General features: G+C 37.6%; 1 protein-coding gene across 1 annotated transcript in view; it reads left to right on the plus strand.

Moving 5' to 3' along the window:
• PREX1 (phosphatidylinositol-3,4,5-trisphosphate dependent Rac exchange factor 1) overlaps nt 1–25,987 on the plus strand; it is a 104,424-nt gene that overhangs the window by 36,954 nt on the left and 41,483 nt on the right. Inside the window, exons 8-15 of the mRNA XM_026862329.1 lie at nt 1,957–2,072; nt 3,024–3,173; nt 6,476–6,623; nt 10,701–10,801; nt 14,361–14,464; nt 15,141–15,190; nt 19,491–19,566; nt 24,982–25,054. Coding sequence (XP_026718130.1) covers nt 1,957–2,072; nt 3,024–3,173; nt 6,476–6,623; nt 10,701–10,801; nt 14,361–14,464; nt 15,141–15,190; nt 19,491–19,566; nt 24,982–25,054 — 818 coding nt within the window. The remainder of the gene's footprint in view (nt 1–1,956; nt 2,073–3,023; nt 3,174–6,475; nt 6,624–10,700; nt 10,802–14,360; nt 14,465–15,140; nt 15,191–19,490; nt 19,567–24,981; nt 25,055–25,987) is intronic.

Genomic DNA, 25,987 nt, shown 5'->3' on the forward strand with positions numbered 1-25,987 from the left:
CCCCCCCAGCGCTGTCCAGGCATTTTTCCCAGAATACGAAGATGTAGAAAACAAAATGTTCTACTGCCTTTTAAACAACTCTCTTTTTGTACAGGAGACATTACTGAGCTACTCTGTAGTTTGGCTTGATTTTGGAGGAGGCTGCAGTAACGCTTTGATTTTCCCAAAGGACCAATATTGTTTATCTTTGTCTAATAATGTAGCTTGAACTGATGAAATGTCCAGAATCTGATTTCCATTAAAAAATAGAATATTTTATTAAGTCTTCTGGGAATTGCCTAATGTAAAAGATATATTTAGGGATTGCTGAATGACTTTAATTTTGGATATTTCTCCTGTCTAGCTGCTATTTATAATTAGTCCAGGATGAAAATTAATGTCTATCCAGTTGTGCTGGTGCGATCATTTGGCCAGCTGCTTGACAAACGACTGACATGTGAGTGGGACACAGATTTTGGAAAAAAGCACCAAAAAACTGTCCATATCTGTTTCTAATTTGAAATTGAATGACTTAGTTCTTATCTCGCTTATGCTATGCATGTCTTGTAGAAATCACTGGAGTTTTTCTTGATTGAAAAGTGCAATCAGAATTCAGGCCTCAGTTTTTGATAAGTAGTCAATAATGCAGCTATTTGAGTTTGGGCATCATATCTTTTCACAATAGCATAAATTAGGAGTAGCGTTGTTGAGACGAGATTTAATCTGAGATTTTTATATCTAAGACTGCAATCTCGTCTTTTGCAGAAGCTTAGGGAAGTCTGACAAACTGATGACAGATTTTCAGGGCTGAGTATTGTTTTGTGTTTTTTAACAGAATCACAGACTGCTGTTAAAATTGAATCCTCATGTCAGGAACAATGTTTCATGTGGGGAAATGGATTGAGTATTTAAAGGGTTTCACTAAGGCTGCCAGTACAGCTTTTCTTTTGACTCCAATAGTCGTCTTTAGGAAATGATCTAATAACTCCAAGATCTCAGTCCCTGTCAGTCTGATTGGATGTAAATATATGGTCATCACAATGTGTGTATTTGTCACTAAAGGTAGTTGTAAAAGGAAAAATCGTTCAGAAAAACTTGATGATTCTCCTCTCACCTCAGTTTATCATAGATATTTCACTTTGACAGAAATTTTCTCCCCAGCTGGTTTTTATTGCAATATTCTTTGAATCTTATGAGCTTCTGGCAAGTTGCCACAGCAATCCCTTTATTGTACAGAGTTTGGACACTTGCCATCTCAAATGATGATCATTTGACCAGTTGTGTTTTGGTTCACATAGCAGGGTTGTTCTTAGATATTAAAGCTCAGCAGGTGTCAGATAGGCAGGCTTAAACCTATTCTAGACATAAAAGTCAGAACATAGCTAGCAATGAAAAATACTTTCCTGAATTTTTTTATAAAACACTTCAGCAGAGAAGCTATAAAGCTTCTCTGGATAAGGATGTAAAGTTTGGTGCAAAACTGCCACAGCAGCACTTTCACAAATGCCCCATACACTGACATTTAACACACCTATGACAGACCATGTGACACTAGCCTCTTTGCATGTTTCATTTCCTATTTGAAACTTGGTACACATATCACAAATTTATCAAAGCTTTAGGCAAACAAAGGAAGCAAATGTAACGTTGTGTCAGGTGATAATTGCAGTTTTCGTCCCAAAGCCATGTGTAGTTCAGTTGTACTGGGACTTCAATCAGTCATTGAGAATGTAAATCTTGAAAGCATCCCAGTCTTCATATGATCTTGCAAAAGAAGCTCTTTATCACTGTACTGACACGGTTGTACGCTTATCTCTGTGAGCTGATTGAGTATTCCAGTTAATTAAAATCAGAGCCGTGGTCAGATACTTCAAAAGACTGTATTGGAATCCCTTTTAATAGTTATATCTCGGATTGATTTATATGTACATATGTTATTTGCTTATGTGTTGCTAACAGTCTAAATCTTAATTGCAGAGTTACTGGGAAAAAAGCATCTAAACGGACGAAGTCGATCAATGGATCCCTTTATATCTTCAGAGGGCGAATAAACACGGAAGTCATGGAGGTGGAGAATGTAGAAGATGGAACAGGTAAGAGATTACTGTCTTTTAGCAACCCAGAAAGTCCAGATATGTTGGAAGTTGGTACAAAAGTACTTATCCATCTCCTTTAATGAAATCTAAAATAACCTATGTAACTTCTGATGCCTTCATTATTAGACCAGTTGCTTTCAGGCACTAGTCCTTCATTCTTAAATGACCTTACGAAGAGTTTGTGTACCCAGAAGCTTGTCTATTTTTTCTCCTAATCCAAGTTAATTTAGTAAAAGATACTTTATCTTCTTTCCATCCTTTCTTTTCTTACATCTTAAGCCATTACAGCTATCATAACAGAATTTCTGGATCTTCTTCTCACTTTGAATACTCCCAAATATTAGTTTTAGCATCCAATCAGTATCATGGAATGTGGCCATGAACCAAATGTGGGAACAGCAGTTGTGTTATGATTCTTGTGTTCTGACACAGGCAGGAAGACCAGATGGGTTTCTGATTTCATCCACAAAAGCCACACCAGCCCCTGCTCCTATTGTAATAAGTCAGCAATTAATATTACGCCCTTTAAACAGTTGACACGTAAAGAGTTCCTGTGCCCTGTGGACAAAAATCTTTACAGTGCAAGAAGTTAGCATGTCCCCAGCAAGTTCTGAACAAATAACCTGAACAAATATCATAGACTTTTTCACTGTTGTAATTGTATTTAAAATACTTCAGTTGTTCTTCTGAGGTGAAAGTCACTCTTACGACTGAAACATTCAGTCAGTTTGAACAGTCTAGCCATGAATACTTCTATTAATATTTGTATTTCCAGAGTGGTAAGTACTAACCAGTCACATGGACAGCCAGTAAGACTGATGCGTCAGGAACACTTCCAGAAATCAAGCTCTTCAAAGAAGAAAATTTTAATTAAGGTGTCGCACACTGATCTGAGTAAAGTAGCAGGACTTCTGTTCACTGTGTGCATTGTGCTTTGGGTTTTTACAGCAGATTACCACAGCAACGGCTACACTGTGACAAATGGCTGGAAGATACACAACACAGCCAAAAACAAATGGTTTGTCTGTATGGCCAAGACTGCAGAGGACAAACAGAAATGGCTAGATGCTATAATCAAGGAAAGGGAGCAGCGAGAGAGTAAGTGGATAATGTATTTTTGAATACACTGAATGAACTTCTGTACAAAAGAGAAAGGTATATGCATATGTAAGTATCATAAGAGAAAAAGAAAAGGTTTTTCCTCCTTGGGAAGAATTAAAATCTACCCTTAATGACAAAGAAAATCAAGTGATTGAAAACAAATATTTCTGAATGTATAGCTTGGGGTTTCTATGGACTTGTGTCAGTATATTTATCAACTATTTTTATTTACCAGAATCAGTTTCTTTGGTGATCTGTGTTACTGTGAAAAAATTACATTTAACCAATTACATTTTTTGTCTTTTATTTGTAAATAAGATAAAATGGTATTGTATTTATCAGTAAAGGGAAAGAAAATCCAGCTTGCAGCCTATTTCCAGAGACAGTGACACAAACTCGTTTTCACATACTTGGCCTTCATGATCTTGAAATAAACAGAACAGTTCATGGAGTAAAACTCTAGAAATATTGCACTTAGACTGAGAACAGTGACAAAGGTATGCAGATGCTTGTCACTTTTATCTTTTCTTGTGGAACGAAACAAAAACTAGGCTTATCTTGAAATTGTTGCACAATAGAGGCAAGCTCACAAAGCCATGAATCAGGGTGGGTGATAAAAGTTCTGAGTTCCTTTAAATGTCAGAACTATCTTTCACAAGTGAACCTACTTCCCTCTTTGCTCAATGGGAAAAATCATAGCTCATTGCCAGCGACAATGACACTTATTTGAAAACATTCTGGGCCTGACTTTAGGAAGTGGTTCCCCTTTCTGAACATGCAGTTCCATTAAAGATGTAATTGCTCATTTCTAGTAGTATTGAAAGAGGTCAGTCTGAAACCCTTTCATAGTAGCGTGTTTTCAGAACTTGTACTTGCTAAGCAATAATGCTTTAGATCTTTTAAAGTATTTTAAGAAAGTTACAGATCTGTCACTGAAGTTTAATGAAAGCAGATAATCTAAATCCTTTAATATCCTTTGAAATCCAAACCTTAGTTTTTATGTTACAGTAATTTAATCTGCTAAACACAATGCGCGTTGCAGTGTTATTTGTTACCGTAGAATATAAAACATTTCTAATGTTATCATATATAAAGCCCAATACACCTTTTGATAATAGCAAGGATACTACCTACTACTTTCAAACTGTATATTAGGCATGGTGTAAATTCAAAAGAACTACCTGAAGGCAACAGAGAGAATTTGTTTTGATTTTCGCTCACTAGTCAGTTCTTCACCCCACTCTACTGTAGGGATCCTAATCTCCCACATGATATATTCTTTTATTAAAATACTTTTCTTGGCTCTTATTTTACTCTGAGTGCTAAATCATATCTCTAAAAGATCTGCAAGTCTCTATTTCATAGTGTGTTTTCACTTCCTGAGGTCACTAGTGCTCTGCAGAATTTCACGTGCATCAGGCATAAAGTGTGACGAGACAGGAGGTTCAGTAAGAAGTAAAAAGACAGGACTAGAAAAACAGACTATATATAAACAGGGAGCTTGAGAATATGGGGAGGAGACTGAAATAAATAGTAGGAAGGGAAAAGAACTGTTCCTTAATAGAAAGTTTCTCAAAATGTTCCATGCCACATTGGCTAGTAAGGGTGTTTTGTGGCTGGTGCTTTTTGTCATATAGTTTTATGATGTGGCAGCTGATGACAGTCACTCAGGATAGCATAGATATTCTGGCAGACATTCCAGGCCTTATTGGAAAATCTCCTTTGAATCAGAGTACTTGCAAAGTCACAGAGATATCAGTGTTTGGATTCAAAAACTTGGTGAGATTCCCAATTCTGCAGGATGAGTTGGGTAGAATGTGCATTCCAGTCTGCCATTTACATCAGAGCCTGGGGAATTCAGTGATGTAAGACCAGCAGGAAGCATGTATACTATTACACAGACTGTTTTCCATCACAAGTTCACATTGCAAATTATCCTCGTCTACACATGTCAGCATTCGTATTGAATTGGATCACAGTATTGGGAGAAGAGGAGGATGGAAGAATAACGGCAGTAAGCCAGGGGATTTGTGGAGCCAAAACCTTTAGCCAGATATTGGACACATGAAAGAAATACTGTATCTGAAAGACAAAATGTTGTGCAAGTCTAATTTCTGGAACATGCATTTCAAGCCTATGCATTAAGTGTTTTCAAAAAGCTAGAAAGCAGCTCTGATGACACAGAAGACTATTAATTCTTTCAGTATCTTACCATAAAGCAACAGGATTTATGTCCAGTTAGAGTGAACTGCTCTTCCCAAGGAATGTACGGTTTTCATTTTCTAGCCTACACTGATCGCTTAATTTCTGCCTCATGTCAATCTCTGTAAAAATTAGTCAGAGAAGTACAGGATCAATTCAGGCTGCCTGAATTGTTTTTAAGCTAATCTTAGAGATGTCTAAAATTTGTGCCTCTGTTTTGGACTCCAGATTTGCAAGTTCTAGAATAACATACCAGTAAAACAAACGGATTAGTTCAGGGTAGAAGAGACAAAACATCTATAGCAAGCAAAACAGCTTTTCTCATGGGTGTCCTCTGAAAGTAATTTGCAAATCTAAAGGGGAGAGTGCCAGGAAATGGAAGTTATGATGATAGTGGTAACATAGACACCTATCGTTTTCAGAAATTGCCCTCCTGACTGTAGCAATTTTGAAGTTAACATGAGCTATGTGGAAACTCATACAAAGTGGATCTGAATTTTTCTTTATATCCAATTATCAATCATTCTTTAAATCAATCAGTATTTCTTTCATTGTTGAACTGCATTTCTAGCCTAGGAAAAAATAATGTTCCTGTCTAGTTTTGCTTTATGTAAGAATGTGAATTTGATTTCAGAAGTTTTGTGTTTTTGGTTTCAAGTAGTAGAATGCTCAGAAAGTCATCTGCTGTATCAAGCGTTTAGCTGACTTGAACAAGTCTTATACCAGCAGTTATTTCAAGGTCAAAAATGAAATTGCAGCAGGAAATCAGTTTCAGAAGGTATATGTTTTATCTTGCTTTGGAACTTCTCCATGTTCTGTAAATCATTCTACACTGTGTGATGTGATATAACTATAAGTTTTAAGCTACTTTTTAAAATGGAGAACAAAAGCTGCCAAGCATCTTGGTGGTGCTGAACTCTTCAATGACAGTTTTGTATTCAGATAAATAAATGACCCAATTTCCCCCTCATTTGGAAAAATAAGTCAGTTAATTTTTATGTTTCTACCATCTTTTCCCTTTGTTCTCAGCTTTGTAATTTGAGCAAACACTTTATCTGATGTTAAGGATCTGAAGGAGTTTCTGCTTTGTATTCCAGGTTTAAAACTGGGAATGGAGAGGGATGCGTATGTCATGATTGCAGAGAAAGGAGAGAAGCTGTACCAAATGATGATGAGCAAGAAAGTGAACCTTATCAAAGACAGGAGGAGAAAATTAAGTACTGTTCCCAAGTGCTTTCTTGGCAAGTAAGTGGCATTTGAATTGAAAAGACCCTTTCATACCAATTAAAAGAATGGACTCTAGATTTTTTGGGGGTGGCATTGAGAGGTCAGATCAGATGTGCTTTGATGCAGCTTAATTGAAAAGGTCATAACCCCCATTACAGTTGTCATTTATTAAAATTAATCATTGATTTCTATTTTACACCATACACCGGCTATATAATGACAGCTCATTCTATTGTACAGTAACTCATAACAGCTGTTACAAATCGGCAAAAGGAATAAGAAAAAATACCTTAACTCCCACAAGCTCAGGGCTGTTGGTGGCCTAACCTGTGTCCTCTTTTGTATAAATGCAAATGCTTACCAGGTGATATTTAAATTCAGCAGAACTGTCTAAGTCTTGGGAATGAATTTAGAAGTTTCCTGTTTGCCACAAAATTTAATTTCTGCCAGGAGACCTAATGTATTTGTTAAAAGTGTAGGAAAAACCTCTTTCACTCAGGCTACATATTACAGAATAATTCTTAAGAATGACATGTATGGGGCAGTAGAAGAGAGACCCCATGGACAAATCAGATCAGAGATTAGATGTGGTAGCAGTGGGGCTGTTGTAGGGAGATGTCCTGCATGGTTCACATTAGTTGACCTGAGAACACTTTTTTCCACCTCAGCTGTTTATGATTGAAATGATCAACTGTGGGACAAAATTCTGAGAGGCAGATCATCCATTCATTTCCCTTCCCTCCCCCTGGTCTCTGTAATGGCAGTTTGCAGGCAACATTCCTTGTGTATGGGGTGTGGAATGATGCATTGTCTTTTGGCCTGACAGAAGGCAATCTGGTAGCATAGGCTGGTGATATTTCAGCTATTTAAAAAAATTCTTGACTTTTTGAGATTTGGTTGCTTTTTCCTTCTTCACACACATGTGCTCCACCCTCATTGATCTTGCTGGATTCAAATTGAAACCTTTTAAGCTCTGATTTTGAAGGTATGATATAGCTTTTTCTATCTTCTTTACAACAAGAAGTACCAGATCAGAAATTTAGGTTCTTCCAGTGCTGATATATGAGTCTGTTTTGAATTTCCTGATATTTTGCTTAGTCTCAAGTCTTACCTGGGATTTCCTGCTATTTCTTTTTCTTTTAAAATGTCTATTTTCTTACATGCTCCACAATCTGTACTGCTCATTGCCCTCTCAGTTTGCTTGATAGCCACCTGACACTCCAGTAGTGAGGACCAGACTTAAATTTGCCAGTGGGTAACTGAGCCTAGACTGAGATACCTACAGGCATCCTGATCTCTGACAAAACCATTATTTCTGCTAATGTTCCAGACTTTCCTGTAGTAAATAATTCTGCAGGTCTCTTTTCAACAGTCACTTGTTAGTACAGTCCTGGGCAACTCAGATGAGTGCAACTCCATCAGTACAATCCAGTCATGGCTCGCAGACTTTTTGTTTCATTCCTGGGGTTTCCCCTGAATAATGCATATTGGCTGTGACCTACTCATTTTTTTTCAGATATTCCTGCCTAAGGGAGTCACTAATAACTGTGCTGAGATATGCTTAGTGGTTTTCTGCTACATGCAGCTGAGATTAACACTCAGGCCACAAAAAATTTTTTTCTCTCGGCCTTTGGATATAAGATAGCATCTAATAATTCAAGAGATAAAATGTGTTTGCAGGAAAAAAAAGCATGAACTAATCTTACTATCTTCAAAAATACCACATGCATTTATTTATAAGGCTGTTTATTGAACTTGAGTGCAAATCTATTTTCCTAACCACTCATCAGGTGTACTGGCATTTAGGCATGTGACTAGTGATACACTGCACTAAACTGATTTCAAAACCTTGAACTGTGCTGAGCTTGTAATAGAGAGGATCTATTAACCTCAGGAGATTCCAAACATACCTGATAAGATTGCACAAATCTGGTTGGGTTGGATTTTCCTGTGTATTTCTTGAGTAGAAACACAGCTGTTCTAAGTCACTTAATTTCAGAGGTATAGTTGGGAGATGGTGTCCTGACTTGCATGCCAAATGAGAACTAAGCACAGTACCACTGCAAAGTGAGGATACCCTCAGTTATACTGGAGAACTGCTTAGGACAAGATGAGGAAACAAATCAAGCTTTGCCATCCACTTTTTGAGTTGATGCTTTTTTAGCAACAGTCCAACATATATATATACACCTAAAAACTCCCTTGGAATATTTCTGAATCATGCACTTTTCAGTGTTTATATAAAGCCTTCAGAACAAATGACTACTGATTTTTCTCACAAATTAAATGCACAAAAGTCTTAAAGTAGCTCTTAAAAAATCATCCCATGGTTCAGAAGCTTCATGGCCGTGAGAGTAGCATTCAGTTATTTTTCTTTTTCAGCTTGCAATTTCAAACTTTAAGAAGACTGCCTTACATTTACAGTCCACATAAACTCCAGGGACACAGCTAACAGGGTAGCAGTGTTCTGCTGAAGTTTTGGGCAACTGTTTAAGTGCTGTAAACTGCCAGAGACCCTAGACCCATTGCACTTGGTGGAAAAATGTGTAGCAACTAGACATCTACCCTGGGTACTTAACATGATTATAGTCATTGGCCAGCATGTCTGTGATGGAGCCCTCCATAGAGTGTGTGTCTTGTATTCTCAGTAATGAGTGTGAAGGATCATTCTTTCTTCTCCCCTCTGCAGTTTCTATTCTGTTTCAGCTTTTAAATACTTCTAGAAACAGTTCAGAATCACTGGGAAATTGAGAATGAGCTTTCCTTAGGAGATAATCTGACTCATCACGACAGTGCTCTGGCTTTAGGAGTTTTACAAAACTCTACTGGTTTCCATGGGACTCCCCTGGCATAGTTGAATAGATTCTTCTGCTTTTTCTACACTATGACAGTTACAGAGTAGCCCCTCAGCAAACTGAAGAGTTTCCAGTACTGAAGTTGTTGTTATTCTAAAGGCAAAATGCAAATACTACCTATCAGCTTAGATGAGTCAACTCCACTAAACATGAAGAGACTAAAAATGCTTCATTTAGAGCTCGCAAGTGGAGGCATGGATACTGATTTTGATAAGCAGCAACACTCTGCACGTTGGCAAACACCCAAGTAGTTTATTGAACTCAGATTTCCCATATGTCGCTCTACTTTCATATATTCCTTTTGTTCTTCTCGATGAACTTAACACATTTCTAGTATAATCACTAATTAACCTGGCAAGCAACTCAGCCCCCTAGGGTTTTGCCATATTCATCAGGCTTGCAATGTCCGTTTTTCTGTACTTACTGTTTCTAATTGAGTAACATCCTACATATCTATCCATTTTTGGCTTTTATTCTGCCCATATGTGCAGCTCTGCCTCTCACCAGAGAGAGCTTTTGTCTGTGCTACGTGAGCAGACGGACTTGGTGCCTTTTCTCTATAAATTAGAAGTATCATTTATGTATCTGCCAGGCACCAACCCCAGTAAATTACATTAAATTAACCTGTCAGTGGGACTTATGCTCTCCCTTACTGCTCTGTGCTTGAATTCAGTACATTGAATCTTCTGTTCTAAGTCCTACTGTGATTCCATTAAAGCCAAGGCAATTACACCACTGGCAGGGGGAGCAGAAATCAGACCCAGTGAAGAAAGGTGAGCATATGTAACTAGTCAGATCATGGATACTGCTTGGAGGGATAGCTTGGATAGAATCAGCTGTTTTCTCTACTGTCCAACTTGTTGTTTCTAAGGTCATCAGTTAATCTTGCTTTCATTTCTCCCCTTGGATGTCTGGATTGCTCAATATAGTAAGAATTTGCAGCATCTTTGTAGATCCAGACAGGTGGTCTTACCTTTTGTGTGCATGCTACTTATGATGAGCTAAGGGGAATGGTGGGAAAAGTCACAGATAGGAGATCTGGATCTTCTGCAGAGCATTTCCTCCAAAAATGTGGGAAATTGAGCCACCTAGTAGAGGTATAATCAGTTGCAACAGTTTTCACGCTTGCTTCAAGGAGAATTTCTCCTGTGATTGACTGATGATTTGCAGAGATGCTTGTGTCTGCTTATATTCAGAGCAAAATAGCTAATTGTTTTTTCTGTTCTGCTTCCGTTTGTAGTGAGTTTGTATCATGGCTCACAGAGATTGGAGAGATAAGCAAACCAGAGGAAGGGGTCAACCTGGGACAGGCGCTACTGGAAAATGGAATCATTCATCATGGTGAGTGCTCTATGCCATAAAGAGATGCCAGATTTCAGTAATGACCTGGAAATTAAGGTGGAAAACTGACTGCAGCTGTTCACATGACATTCAAATACTTTCCTGCCATCAATTCCTCAAAACGTTTAATGACTCTTGGGATTAATGAGTAGGCAAATTTATGTCATGAAAACAGGATTTGTTGGGTATCCTGAAAGTGTTTATGCGGGCAGTTCTTTGATTTCTCTGCAATGTCTTTGTTGTGGACTATATTGGAAATATATTCCTTTGTACTATGTGTGTTTGAAAATCTGTAGTGATAAATTAATTAATTACATTAATATTAATAAATAAATGAATTAATAAAGCTTTCCATATGAGACGTCAGCAACAGGGAGAATAGTCGAGCAGTGCTCTTTCAGAATGGAACACAGGTACAAACAGAGTGAGGGGCTTCAGACGATGGGTCATTCTTTCTAATGAGACTGCTTGTCATAAAGGAAAGAGATGATAGAGGGTTTCATGTGGGATTTGTTCTTTCCGGCTCATTTGGCAAGAATGTCTCTCTTTTTAAAATAGTGAGGCACCATATTTCTTTATCACACCCAGCAGATGCCCATGTGGTTTTGTGATGAGGGGTATTTTAGCAGAGTAGAATATGCATGCAGAAGTGCTACATGACCAAAGTAGCCTGTGTTTCTACTAAAATAAGGTATTTCTCCAGATTGCAGCCTTTAAATCCAGATTTGTTCTGCTGTTTCCTATTGTTTTCATATTAAGTTATGCAGACAGAGGAAGACAACCCTATTTTAGTTAAACAGCAGATGTCCCAGTTTCAACATTCAGATGAGTTTAGCTGCAAAATGCACATCAAAGAAATATGCTATATAGGTCTTAAGTCACCAGTGGTCTACCTTTCCATGCAGACTCCTGGAAACCAATTTAATTAAGGGAGCCATTTAATTAGACTAGTCTTGCTTTAATCTCTTGGTAACTCAGCTCCACAAACTTGTCTTTCAGGTGACAATAACACTGTTAAGAAATGACATGTGTTATCTTCTTTTAATGAACACATAGAGAAATCTAATATGACAGTACCATAATCCTTCATGCACATATACTTCCACCCCCAGGTACCAAGACATACTTTCAGGTACATTCAGACTTTGAAGGGCTTTGAGCATGAGCTCAAAAGCAGTAAACATCTAACTGTGGCTTTGGAGAACAGGAACACTGGCTCCAATGTGTAGCGATCCCCCTTTGGATGAAAAATACTCTTTTGCACTCACACCTTTACTTGCCTACGTTCTGAATGTGTACATTTGCACTCTTGGTGGAAAAAGCTCTCTTGAGACTGATGATGACTGTTTACCTTTCCATAACTTCATACTTTGACACTTGCAGCAGTGTCCTTTTTCTCTAAACACAAATTTACAGCTCAGAGAAAGTTGTGCTGTTATATCTACTGCTCCCCTTATCCAGATGTCTTGTGTAAGATCCATCGGGTTTGGTTTTAATGTTACATTTACTTAGAGTTCCTGATGTTAGTGTCTCCAATGACAGTTATTACTAGACATTGGAAGGTATTTGCAACGCTGCATTTACTTAAGGAAACAACCCCTGAGATTTTGATAAATCATTAAACATGAAAGTATCCCAATATGTGTCTCCTAATGTAGCAAGAATTTAAGCACCATAATGAAGCCCTTACCTCTACTCTACATTAGGCAATGTCTTTTATCTTTTGTTTTCACTTGGCATAAAATTACTGTCAGGTGAAAACTGCTGATCTCTCAGCCTCCCTGAGAAGCAGGGCCATAGAAGATTGCTAAATGCTGAGCTCTGTGCTAAGTGCTGAGCTCTATGTGTTTTATCACTCAGTTTTCTCTGTATCTCCTTTAATTCTGGCTATTTTATCTGGGACTGCTGATGTGGAAGTTCTGGTACCTGTCACAGAGAGCAGAAGTGATCAGAACCTGGTGTGCTGTGTGCCAGGCACAAAAGATGCTTTCTGCAGACCCGATTTTCAATTTGATTTAGAAATACAAAATCCAGAGCATGCAGATACTCAAAGTCAATAGTTTACACAGTTTAGGTATTCTACTGTATACAGAAGGACATCCACCAGATCCTGCAAATTTTGCTTTATGCTGTCAAATTAAGGAAAAAAATCATGGAAAGCAGGAATCTTAAAGACCAGGATGTCCTATATGGTGAGGATAAGTCTTAAGAATTTGTGGTCTCTGACTTCTAAACAATTATCCTGCCCACTCTGCAAGGGGCAGACTGAATCTCAAACTGAGTTCTGATACTTCTGAGTCTGCCTAACCCAGTTAAGTCATCCACTCATCTCAGGTTAATCAAACTCAGGCTAAGATGCATCTTAAATAGTGTAAATCCATATTTTCTCTCAGTTCATCAAATGCTGTACCTACACTTTGAAATACTGCACCCAAAATATTCTAGGGTGCCCCAGCACAAAGATCTGGCTGTGGTTTTGTTACATTGGCAAAGTCAAGAAAGACTGCAGTGACTAAGCTACCCCACGTCATATGCTGCCTGCTTTGGTTGCTTTTCTCTAGATTTCCTCCTCCTTTTTTACATAGCTGTCACTGGTCTCCATTAAATTAAGCTGTGAACAATGGCATTTCTATAATATGTACTGTAAAACCTGGAAGATACTTCATTATTACTTTGAATTTGAACAGTTGTTGGCATTTTCTACTTATAATTACAACTTATTTAATCAGTGAAACAAATAATTTCTACTAGTTACTAAATTACTATCTTCAGTATGAGGGTTTCCCACCTCCATGTTCTATTAAAATAGAATCTTAGAGTAGAGACAGGATAAACCTACATATAATTGGATATAGACTTCAACTCTATTCACGTCTGATGCATTGGATAAATCTGTTTGAAACTGGGTATTGTTTTTAACACGTTTCTGATTTTGGCCAATGCTTCTTTTGGAATGGTTCTTTATCACACTGAAACATCTTTTGTGTCCTTGTCTTTAAAACCTATCAGTATATAGCACTGCCCAGTAAGATTTTAATTGTCCTACTGTGGAATGGCTATTCTGGGTGAAAAAGCAGTCTCTTAAAAATGCTATTTAATTTTTAGAGGAAACTCACTAGTAAATACAAGAACCATTGCAGACGAATGCCTCTAACAGCTGTAGTTCCTCTTACCAGGATGCTTCTGCTTTTGGAATTGCAGAACTTCAGGCAGCTGTAAAAATTCAGTGCTGTGATTGAAAAAAGTCATATGGTCCCAATTACCTTCACTAGGACTGTTTCCAAAGCCTTACCTAAATTGAATCTGATGTTAAAGGAAGAAATTTCAATTTTATTGGAGCTGCAGTATTTTAGAAAACTGCTTTTGTTGGTGCACGTAAGCATATATCTATATCTATACATACACACACACACACATATATTGAGGGGAAATTTGAAGAGCTAAGTCTTCAGAAAATAATAGATACCAGCAAATACTTAGGTGTAGACATACCAGCTGCCCTATGAAGAACCTGATGGCGGAGAAAAGCCTAATTTTAATTATCATACCGGTGGTTTAGTTTCAGATAAGCACCAGTTTAAGAATGAGCAGGTGATGTACAGATTTCGCTATGATGATGGAACGTACAAACCAAGAAGTGAATTGGAAGACATCATGTCCAAGGTTCGTGTTATCATTCTTAGTTGGAACCTCTTGATTTGCATCAAAAGCATTTGCTCTACTTCTGAATGTCATTGACCTGTTGTATTGGAGATCCCTAATGCTGTTTATCTTTATTGTATTAAGCTATCCATCCTAATGCCATAGGAGACATTCACCCTAGGGAGAGGAAGCAGAGCTTAGCAATAAATAAGAGTACAGTTGTAACTATACCCAAGACTACAATCCTAATATAGTAACAGAAGGTCTTAAAAGAAAACAGTAGGCCATAATACAGCATGTCTGCTGAAAATCTGGGCATTATGGTTCAGGGAGATAGAAGAAATCGATATTCAACTGCTGTTCCTGATAATTGTATGTCAAATGAGTTCTGTTGATCCCATATCTGCCCACATACCTTTTAATAAATTGGATTTCTTCTTATGGACATCAGCTCATGGGTTAATTGTGAGGAACGATTAACGGAGAAAATGTTGAACAGAGATGAATTTTTTTTTTTTTTTTGCTAGAAAAAAGAATGTTTGACAGAGAGGATATGGGAACTGTTTTGAAAAATAGCTAATCAATGATAATTCCAGCTGAGTAGAGACATCAATGTCCAGGCCTTGCTAGCTTTAGCTAGTCAGTGTTTTTTTGAAAAGGAAAAAACTGATAACACCATGTATCTTTCCTTCTTCAGGGTGTGAGGCTCTACTGCCGACTACACTGCCTATATACTCCAGTGGTAAAGTAAGTTCACCTTCATGGTCCCCTTGTATATATTACCTGGCTTTGTTAAAAGGATGACATGTTACTATTGAAATCTTCCTTATTTCTTCTTATACACAGTAATTTTCTGCATTTTCTTGGGTTGTACTTCTGCTGGAGGATGTTGGAACTGGGTTCTGGGAGAGTGAAAGGCTGGTGTTACTGCCCTCCCGACATTTGCCTTCTCTGTTATTTCATGAGAGCTGTTACCATGACACAAGTTTATTTGTTTACTTTGGCATTTTCTGTGAGTTAAAGTAGGTGTGATTAATAAGTGACTACTGATTTAGGGCAGATTGTGTGGTGTGATTGTAGCTGATGTATTATTTGGGTTATAGAAAATGTAAACAGATGCTAAAGTGGTGTAAACAGATGTTAATGTGATGCTAGGATTCTTTCATTCAAAGCACCCTAAACAAACACAAAACAATCTGAAGTCAAATAAAACCTGAAGCTGTAATTTAAAGAAAACCCTGAAAATTTTGGGTGGAATCTTCAGAACTTGGCTCTGTATAAATAAACACTAAAGAATTGAGATAATCTGCAAGTGCTAGCTAACTCCTGTCCCAGATGCCAGGAGATAATTTTCAGATGTTGTTGCGTTATTGTGTCATGAGGTAAACATTTCTGGCATATAATGGAAACCACCCTGAACCATGTAGGTGTTCTGTTTAGGTGTTTATGATTGAAAATTAGGCATTTTAAATTAGGAATTTCATTTTTACATAAAAAAGCTGCCAAATAAAGAAACTTCTGATGGGCATGGCTGGAGTCTCAAATTCAACAAAACTGACCTCTTGTCCCTGAGTTGTACAACAGATGTTTCACTGAGAGATGCCATTGTCATGCTAAAAGGACCTGCAAAGATAGTTACAGTTCGTCAGTCATAAATCTGCTTAATTAGATCTCAGTTTTGTTTGGTTTGGGTTTTTTTTTCCCCGAAATAGCCTTTCTACAGTAGTACAGATTTCAGTTAGCCTAAATGGTGTGGAGAGAGCAGGAAAGCAGATGCAGCCCTTAGTCGGCAAAATAGTTATGTATATGCATGTGTGTATTTGCACAGACATGTTTCACCTCATAATATGGCAATTCACCTACAGAGTAGGAGTAATGGTAAGCGAAATTCAAAAAATTTCACTGACCTCAGGGTACCCACAAACTGAAAGGGATGTAGTCTTATGTTTTAGAGAATCAACTAGAACAAAACAGCTACCACAGTCCTGTCTTGTGGTGTTTTATCAATGTGCTACTTTTGTAATAGAATCCCCGCTGGACAGTCTTCTACTATTGTGATTAATCTGTGTCAGTGACAGCATGAATCTAAACTGTGTACGACCAGTGAAAAATAGCAGATTCTTAGAAGTTTTTAAGATTCTTCTGGATAGACTTAACATTCTCAGTAAGTTTAGGCTCTTCTTCCCACCATTCTCTTTCCTACTCACTTTTCGTTTTAGAAAAGAACTCCCTGTTAGAAAACTGAATCTCCTAGGCTGCCATCCTTTCATGTCCTATTCTCTCTTTGTTTCTGACAAACCAAATGTTAGCCTAAAGGAGCTAGCTTTTAGCCAAGTTAGTTGTGCAAAGCCTGTAACTTTCTGCTGTGCCTTTGGACCACTGGTTTATCTGACATCTTCACACTGCTGATCCCTGAAATCATGCTGGCAAGGCTGATGAGGTCTACTTTTCTGGTGCAACCTTCCTTATAGAAAATTGGCAAGACTGCTTGGAGTAGCACGTGCATATTCCAAGAGAATCTGGAAGAATCATAAAGTTCAAAATTCAATTATTTTGTTGACAACCTTGGGATGTAGTTGCTTAATTGTCTTCCCCAGAAACCTGGGAGTTTCCATGTAGCCTTTGCCTTTATAATTTTCTTTAAGTAAACTCTGACACTGATGTACTTTGAGGACAAGATGATATACCCCACTGGAAACAAACCATGGTACTTCAGGGATCGATACATAAAAAGTAAAACATTTTGAAAAATCTTTGATGTGGAGAAGTTTCTGAATATGTCTTTGATCTACTTCACATGTGACAGACAGTACTTCATCGTGTAGATGGGCTAGACCCTGTGAAGAATATTATATTCCTCCAGTTTCTGTGAGGCAGAAAGGCTCTTCCAAAATTTCAATGGTTCCCACATCTATATTTGACTATTCACCTGCAGCTCATGGTTCTGGATAGCGTTCCATGATTCATGCTTTACTCCTGTTTAGGCTAGATTCAAATGAGGGGAAAAGTCACTGAACTAATGTTGAAATATTCATCCTGACAAGCCTTGAACTACAAGCAGTGAAAGACTGGGCCTTGGACCAAGATCCTGATGCTGGCTAATTCAAAACTCTAGTTCTATGTCAGCATCTATATGAAAAAGTTGGGAGTTGCTTCTCACAATCTGGAAACCCCTACTCATTAGTACTCAATACTTTAATGCTTTCCTGTATTGTTCTGACATTTCAAAAGCTCATTTTCACAAGATAAGAGTGCGAGAGGGGAAAACTGCCTAGAAAACTCCCACAGCTTTGTGCTGGGTTTAGCACATTACTGGAAGACAAGTCGAAAAATGTGTGTAAGCACTATGAGGAAAACTTTTGTTCTGAGGACGCATATTTCTGGAAATACTGTCATGGGGGTTTTTTTGTTTGTTGGTTTTGGTTTTTTTTTTTAATTTTTCTGCAAGTCCTGCTTCCCTTTCTAATTTCTCACACCCTGCATTCTGCAAACATACAGGCATTTCTCCTGCATTTATTTACAAAAGCCAGCCGCAACATATTTGTAGATGATTAATAAAAGGAACATGAGTAGGATAAATTTTAGATGGTGGTTTGATGTTAGATTTTTAGATAAAAGGAAATATCAGATAGTGTGGTGCTAATGAAAAAGGTAGATTTGATAGAACTGAAGAATAAAGTCTTCTCTTGAGCTGCCATATAGATACATCTGGACTGTAAAACAGTCACAGTGGATGTGAAAGTTCCCTTCCACAGTCATGCCAGTGGACTTCAATCTTGAAATAGAAGGACCACCTCCAAGGGTGAGAGAGGAATTAATTCTTCATAGCCCATTCAGCATTTGGCCTCTCTACTGGGTCTGTCAACAAGAGAGCCAATTAATGCAAATTAATTGTGGTAACGGCTTTTGTGATGTGTAACTAGGAACTGGATCAAGACCACAAAATTTATTTCACACGAGCCAGTAAACAACCTTAAAATGGAAAGAGCTTTTCATTCTCTCATGAACTGGATTAAATCCAGTGACCTGGAGGTGAAAGGTGTTAGAGCCTAGTGTCCTGAGCTACATAGTCCTCTTATATTTGTCGCAAAATTCTTCAGAACTATTTTTAAAAAGACATCAATTATCTCCATGGCTCTGAGAAGAGGAATGGAAGAAAAAGGAAAAAAGCAGCAAGTTACAATAGCGTTTCTTTTACTTACTTCAGAACCACTGCTGCTCTCTACAAGGGCTGCGTGTGAGATGGTGCAGGTTGTGTTACAAGACCTAAATACAACACTTTTGTTATTTACAATGGCTGAAATTATCTAATGCCATAAAAGAACACTGTGTACTCTATTGGTATCTGGCTACTTTGTCATATTTTGCTAAAGAAAGTAAAATCTGAACAGGTACAGAGAATCAGGAAAATCTATTGACAGAGTAGGCTAAAAGGTGCTTAATTCAGTGAGTCAAACAAAAAGGCACAGAGGGACTATGTAGGGTTACTGTCCATGAATACATTGGTGGGTGTACACTAGAAAAGCACTATTTAAGTTTATATATGGGGCTGGCACTTAGCCAATAAATGTAAATTTGATATGAATGGATTTAGGATGGAAACTAGAAGATGACTTCCAGTCAGAAGAATGTGATTTTCAGCAGAACCGATGGTGGCAATATTCTAACCTGAGTTAAAGCAGCAGCTCAGTACATCTGTGAAAAAATGTCCTGGTTGCCTCTGGCAGAAATATGAGCTCACTGAAGATGGCTTGAAACATCTAGAGAAATTTGAAATAATACTGCTCTGTATTGATCTGAAATATCTTCCTAATTCAGGTTGTTAGAAAAATTTAAATACTAGTCCTTTCTTCTAGACAAAACAGATACCTGCTTCTTATTTTTTTGTCTTATTTGTGGCTGGGAGTCTAATTTTTTTCCCCCATATATAATTCTTTTTCTTTCCTCGACTTAATAATAGTAGGTAACAATATTATATGTAGGCTTAGCGTGTAAAAGAAATGTTTACCTTTTTGTCCTGATTTTTCCTGAACTCTCTTTTAATTAGAGACCGTGACTATCACCTAAAGACCTACAAATCAGTAATCCCTGCAAGTAAACTGGTGGATTGGCTTATTGCACAGGTAAGAAAATTTTAAGATACTGCTGCCTTTGATGAGGAGCTTAATTTTTCAGTTTCATTTAAAAGTAAATAAACATTTATCTGGAGAATATTACAATGATTGAACATATTCTGACTCTTTGAATTTATGATCTTATGCTTTCTGTTATTGTTCATTTGGTGAAAACTTGTTATTTGGCAGCATAAAGAGGAAGAAAGTTTTTTGTTAGCCCTAGGAACAGTGAACTGGCTGTTCTCAGGGATCTTTTCTATTTCTTGTGATTTCTTGGAAGATATTTAAAGCAACGTTGATCTCTTTTAATCTAGTAGAGGTGTGCTACAATTTTGTTAAAAAAATGAATGTAGAGTTTTACACCAATAACTGCACGATTGTCCTTAGACATTGTAGTTGCTCCACATTTACCTTGCAGTTACAGAGAAGAGCCTGTAGCTTGAGAAAAAAAAAATTTGGCTTTGATAGTCTAAAGCAATCTAAAGGGAGAGTGTACTATGTTGCTCACCGTCACAGAGTCAACTGCACATTCTGGTTTTGTCCTAAATGATGCTCTGATTCACAATCACATTAAATTCTGTGTTGCCAAAATGACATAAAGGGGGGCTAGTTTGAATGAGAATCAGGCCTCTGACAACCAGGGATGTTGTCTTTCAGAAATGTTTCCTGCAATTGCATCTGACATCATCCTACCTTAATAAGATTAATAGGATTTAAGGTTGTTCTGTGCCAAATAACTGAATGAGAATGGAATGGTCACTCTTTTTTCCTGTTAAGAGGATAGAAGAGCAAGAATATTAGTACTGAGGTTGTCATATCAGCTACATGTGATTTAACTGGGTCTTCCTCATTGAAAGCTGATGGGGAAAAAAAAGCCTGCTCTGGCCGAAGAAAAGAGATGTAATCAGGCTAATCTGGCCAATATAATAGTTATTCATAGAGCTGTAGGCAGTAGAAAGACTCAGATAGCAAAATAAAAAATGTCAACTCTTGGTCTGGAAAGACAGCTCATTTTCTTCCCCATTTTTCTTCCTTCTGACAGGTTAATGTGGCTGTTAGTTCTCCTGTTTACTGAACTTTACATTAAAATTGAACCAGAATGTATTAAGGCAGATATTGAGATATAGAAGATTGTGTAATTTATATTGTGTATATGTGTGCATACATACATGTATACAGATGCAAAGATGAGGGAAATTTTTCTGTGCTCAGTTAATGGGGAACATTGTTAAACATTTAAATCAATGTCTGTGACTTAAATGAATTCCTATCTCTGTGGCTAAATCAATCTTTGCTCATAGATCCTTACAAATAGTAATTTTCATGGAAATTTGCTTAAAGTTTTCATACTAGATTGAATTGTTTTATAGCAACTATTCATACTTTCATCATATTGGCTAACTTGCCTAATTTTAGTGGGAGCTAATTGAATACTCAGCTTTTTGCAGAGTAATGCATTTATTTAACTGCTCAAATATCTACCTTTCAGTTTATCTTTAGGCATCTCCTCCTGAAAATCTTGGTGATGGTATCTACCTGGTAACTACCCGTTACACAGAAATGCTGGGATATATTTGCTTCTGTTTCTGCCAATCAATTTGCATCATGATTTTAGTTTAGAAGTAGTGTCTAAAGTGAGGACTATTGTTTCTGTTAGATTTAGTGACATAGGGTGACTATCTTGAAGGATAGTCTCTAATTTCTGTTTGCAATTTAGACTATAAACGCCAGTGGAGCCCTCCCTTTTAAGACAACTAGGTTTTATTTCCTTGACCCTTACAAATATTTGCAGGACTGAGCAGAGCAAAAGAGTAAGAACTTTTTCTATAACTAAAGAAATGGTGTCAGTTGTATATTGTACCCTGACCCTCCTACCTGGAAATTGTTGGCTATTATACTTCTGATAAGAGATAAATTGGGTCATCAGCGAGGCTTAATCTTGTGTACATTTGAACAGTTGTGTTCAAATGTGATGTATGTTATTATCCCCTATGTAATGCGTGCACTCCGAGTCTGAGACCAGATAGGCATTAAGAGCTCTTATTATTAGATGTGCAGTGCATTTGTGGCTCTGTAGACATCAGGGGTCTGCAGGAGCTGAGAATCTCTGACTATCAGGTTTATTAAGTGCCCTGTGATACGCTAGCACAGATTATTCACTACGAGAGTTTTTGCATGTGATAGAAGATGGTCAAGGGATTTTCTAATGATTTAGAGAATCAATGCTGAATTTGCTTGATGTCTTTTTATTGTTTATAGATCACAATACCTGGATCCTGTTGCAGTTATCCCCATAGTATGTCTTAGGCAAATTGTGCATGAAACACTAAAATAAAGCATGAAGTATGACAGTGGAGAGAAGCACATATAAATAAGTGCTGATTGGAGATGTATGTGTTTATGCCTTATCTTGAGGCACAAAGTCAAATCCTGAAAAACATAATGCTGTTTTAGAGTTCTTTGTAGGTATTACTTTAGTGACCCTCTGAGTATAACAGGGAAATGGTTTCAGCAGTCAAAGCCTGAAAGGAGAAATATCTGATCTGTATCCATGGATGCAAACTGAAAGTGTCTGTGAACTAAATTGTGGTCCCTATATATATTCAGAGGTAACCCTTGAAGGGAAGGGGGTCATTCTTTCATTGATTCTGGACCTTCTGAACTTAATTTTACAACCTAATCTTTCTCTTTCTACTGCTAGTAGATTGTGAACAGAGGAATACAGACCTCACTTAAAATGCCAGAGCTCTTGTACTTCACAGAATCTTAGGTGCTACTGAGGGTGCACTAAAAGACTGCACTGCCACAAAAACAGTACTTCCGTCATCTGGCTGAAGATTTATATCCAGACCTCCAGAAATTATACCAATTGAATCCCCAGTCTGAAGTCTTAAGAAACTTAAAATGCCAATTTTATGAAAGGTACAATGGAAGTAAAGGGACAAATGCAGAGTAGAAACCTGCTGGTAAGATTCTTTAGGTCTTTTGTTCCAGTGGGTCTCTTATCTCTTTTGATCCATCCATATATTGCACCTCTGTTCATTGCATTACATCAGGCTTCCTCCCCACTTGGAAGGAGCACTTCATAATCTTAACACTCTCCTTTTCCGTGATACCAACCAAATATATAAAAGTGGTTTGTTTGCTGTTCTTAGCTTATCTGTGTTCATCTGCTTTCTTTTCTCCTACATGTGGGTTGTAAACAATCTAGGTCAGAGACCATCTTAATTGTTGGGCTTATGAATCTCAGAACTATCAGCCATGGACCATGATTAGTGCTTTAGACATCATATCATTACCAGAATTAGACAACAATAATAATAGTAATGGTGACAGTAGTAAGGGTAATAATAATAGTGTGCTCTAGATGTGATTCTTCACTATGGTACTGACTGTAAACTGTTTCTATAATTTTGCTGACTCTAATTCAGTGATTGTATTTGAATAAACCTAAATCATCTTGTCAAAACTAGTGTACCTAGTTTCACATCACTTTTCTGTATGAAAAAGTTGAGACACACGTTCTGTCAAGATTGTTGATTGTAAGTGGCTCATTTTTCTTAAGATTATTTTTACTACTTTCACTGTATATGGACAAATTGCTACATAACATTTAGAAGTACAAACAGGTGAGCTGAAATTATCTATATTTTACAATTAGAGAATGGTGTTTTGCTAGGGGAAACTTTTGAGGCCAAGTTAACATCATCAGGAGTAGCCAAGTCTGGTTGAGAGCCTTCCTAAACAGATTTTTGTTGCCTAAAGGAAAAGTAGATTCCTAAAGGTTAAGAGAGTAACACTATAAGGCATTTCTCCTCCAGTTTATTTACAGTTGAAAGAATAAATTAGATTTTTAAGTCCCAGCCTCTGTAAAATAAACTACCCATTTATCCCATAAAGTAACACAAAGTGAGTGTTGAGAATTGTCACATGACAGGATGTTGAGAATAAGGAAAACGTAGGAAGACTTGAAATTAGTTTATAGTAAAAATTAAACTTTGGGTTTATTAAAGCCCTTTTCTTGGCTTTCCTTGTGTGGTTATGTAATCATGCAGTTCTCCAGAACTGCCTTGCTATTTTTCCTGCCAAGACAACAGTATTTAGTTCTTATTTTGTAAATGTCATGTTTCATGCCTTTTTTTCTTTTTCTTTTTTTGGTCTCAAAAAGTCTTTTCAACAAGACCTAGTAGTGCTGCAGACTGGCAAGAGCTGATCCTGTTTTAACCTGTATTTATATAGTATCTTTACACTATAGCAATGTTCTTTGCCAGTATTTGCCTGGTAAACAGCTACTGCTCTCCTTAGCAGGTCTTGAAGTCAGACTGATGTTCTGTAGACAAGATCAGAGGGCTCTTGGTCTGCAAGCTGGTTTACTTAAAACAAAGTCAGTACGGTACTCTGCAGGTGTTGCTAGAGCTTCAGGATATCTAGTTCTCCAGATGAAGGGGAGAAAAAGGGTGTAATACTTGTGTAGGATACAGCTTCTAATTTAATAACTGAAAATAGTATGCTGCAATTGCTTCTCTGCCAAAGCAGCAGGTCCCCTACATGCTGGAATGATCTGACCAACTGCTCTTAGTGAGATAGCTCTTGTGTTCTTTTGTGCGCGTCTGGGGACTCAGGTAATCTTGCAAAAAGTGGGCAGTGTTAACAATATTTTTCATCTGAGTAAGTCCAGTAGTGCCTGCTGGCTTTTACCAGTCCTATCTGGAACTGATATGACTGCCTAAAAATTACAACCATCATGTTTGTAAAGTCTTCACTTGTGGCTGCAAATTAGCAGATACATAAACAAAACTAGGCATTTCTTGTATTTAATTGAATTGTAGATGCAAAACTTAATGCTGCTATTTAAGGTAAATTTGTAAATTTGCAAGTCACCTTTGGCACCTGTTTTGAAATACTACACTCAGGGCTTCAGGTGGTGAGAAACTGAAGCCTTTGTTTATAGGTCTGCTGTGTAAGAAAAGAATGCCACTGCCATTTTAACCAGTCTGACCTTTGGAATTCCCATAGACTGGATTTACTCAGGTTTTTCTCCCTTTGGGTGAACATAGATAAGATCTCTCAACTTCTCTCTCTAAGAATGAGTTTTATTGTCTGTGGCTAATGGGTCCTAAAGTCCAACAGTATGATTGCAAGTAAAAAGTCATTACATTGAGATTATATTATGTTCCTCTGTGGGTTAAACAACTACTTTCCAGAATCCTGGTCTTTGTCCTCCTAGTTCATGTAGGAGGCAAGAGATGCTATATATAGGAATGAATGGGATTTGGGCAACGGGGTAGCTATTTTAATTTCTTGCTATTGTTCCCTACAAAGAGCATCCTGCTAATTTCAGAGCCACAAGCTATGCAGCAGGGAAGGGGAATAATTTAGTTTAGGAAGTTGTCTGACATGTAATATTTATCCTCTTGTTTCTAGGGAGACTGTCAGACTCGGGAGGAAGCTGTCGCACTGGGTGTTGGACTCTGCAATAACGGGTTCATGCATCATGGTAATGCATTCATATTACTTCCCACAGCCAATTAAAGGAGCTCTTACTTCAGTCAGATTAGCTGACCGACTGAAAATCCCTTTTCTATGGGCCGTGCCATACGTGCTGATGTGTATACAATTGCAGGCGTCCCAGCACCTCTTTCTAAAAAGCAGCCTTCGAGCTTACACAGAATGTCTGAGCCTAGTACCTTCCCAAGTGAATGCCCTTACTGATAGTTATGATGAGCCCTCAGGTGATTAGACAGGCTGGAAGGGGCATGGTTTTTTGCTGCATCTCTTTCAGAGCCATCAGACCAATGTACAAGCCAAGTACTGTCCTGAAATGTCACCAAGACATGTCAGGTACAAAGTAAAATTGCCTAGTTCTTGCTACTTGGACAACAAGCCCAATCCGCAGTGCTGAATCTCTGAAGCTTCCAAATCTGAAGTGCTAAAACCATCCTCAGCGATGCTGCTACTAAACTGGGAAAATAAACAAACCACGTATGTCTCAGTATCAAAAAGCACATAGAAAGTCTTAAGAGCAAAACATAGTTTGTCCAATGAAGCAGCCAGTTTTAGTCATAAATAACATTTGCTCCCCATATTTTGAATAGTTTGTTTGAGAGCAGATTATTGTAAAAAAAACTAATAGAGAATTTGCATAGTACTTGATAGAAATGTAAGAATAATTTATTTTCTTTAACGAATTTGATTTGTTTTGAGCCCATTGGCATTCATAGTGTCCCTTGGCAAGGAGTTCCTTTGTATAAATACATGTTAAACAAAGAAGTTGTTCCTCGGGCTTTAAAATGGTCGCTTGCTGCTTTTATTTGAAGCCTCTAGGTCTCATGTTTGAAAACATGATGAACTACTTTGTCATACTTTACAGAATTTTACAGATCTGATTTCCCTTTCAATTTCTTTTTAGGTTGAAAAGCCTTAGTCTATT

This window comes from Athene cunicularia (assembly GCF_003259725.1).
Source record: "Athene cunicularia isolate RWA chromosome 20 unlocalized genomic scaffold, athCun1 chr20_part1, whole genome shotgun sequence".
NCBI classification, from domain to species: Eukaryota; Metazoa; Chordata; class Aves; order Strigiformes; family Strigidae; genus Athene; species Athene cunicularia.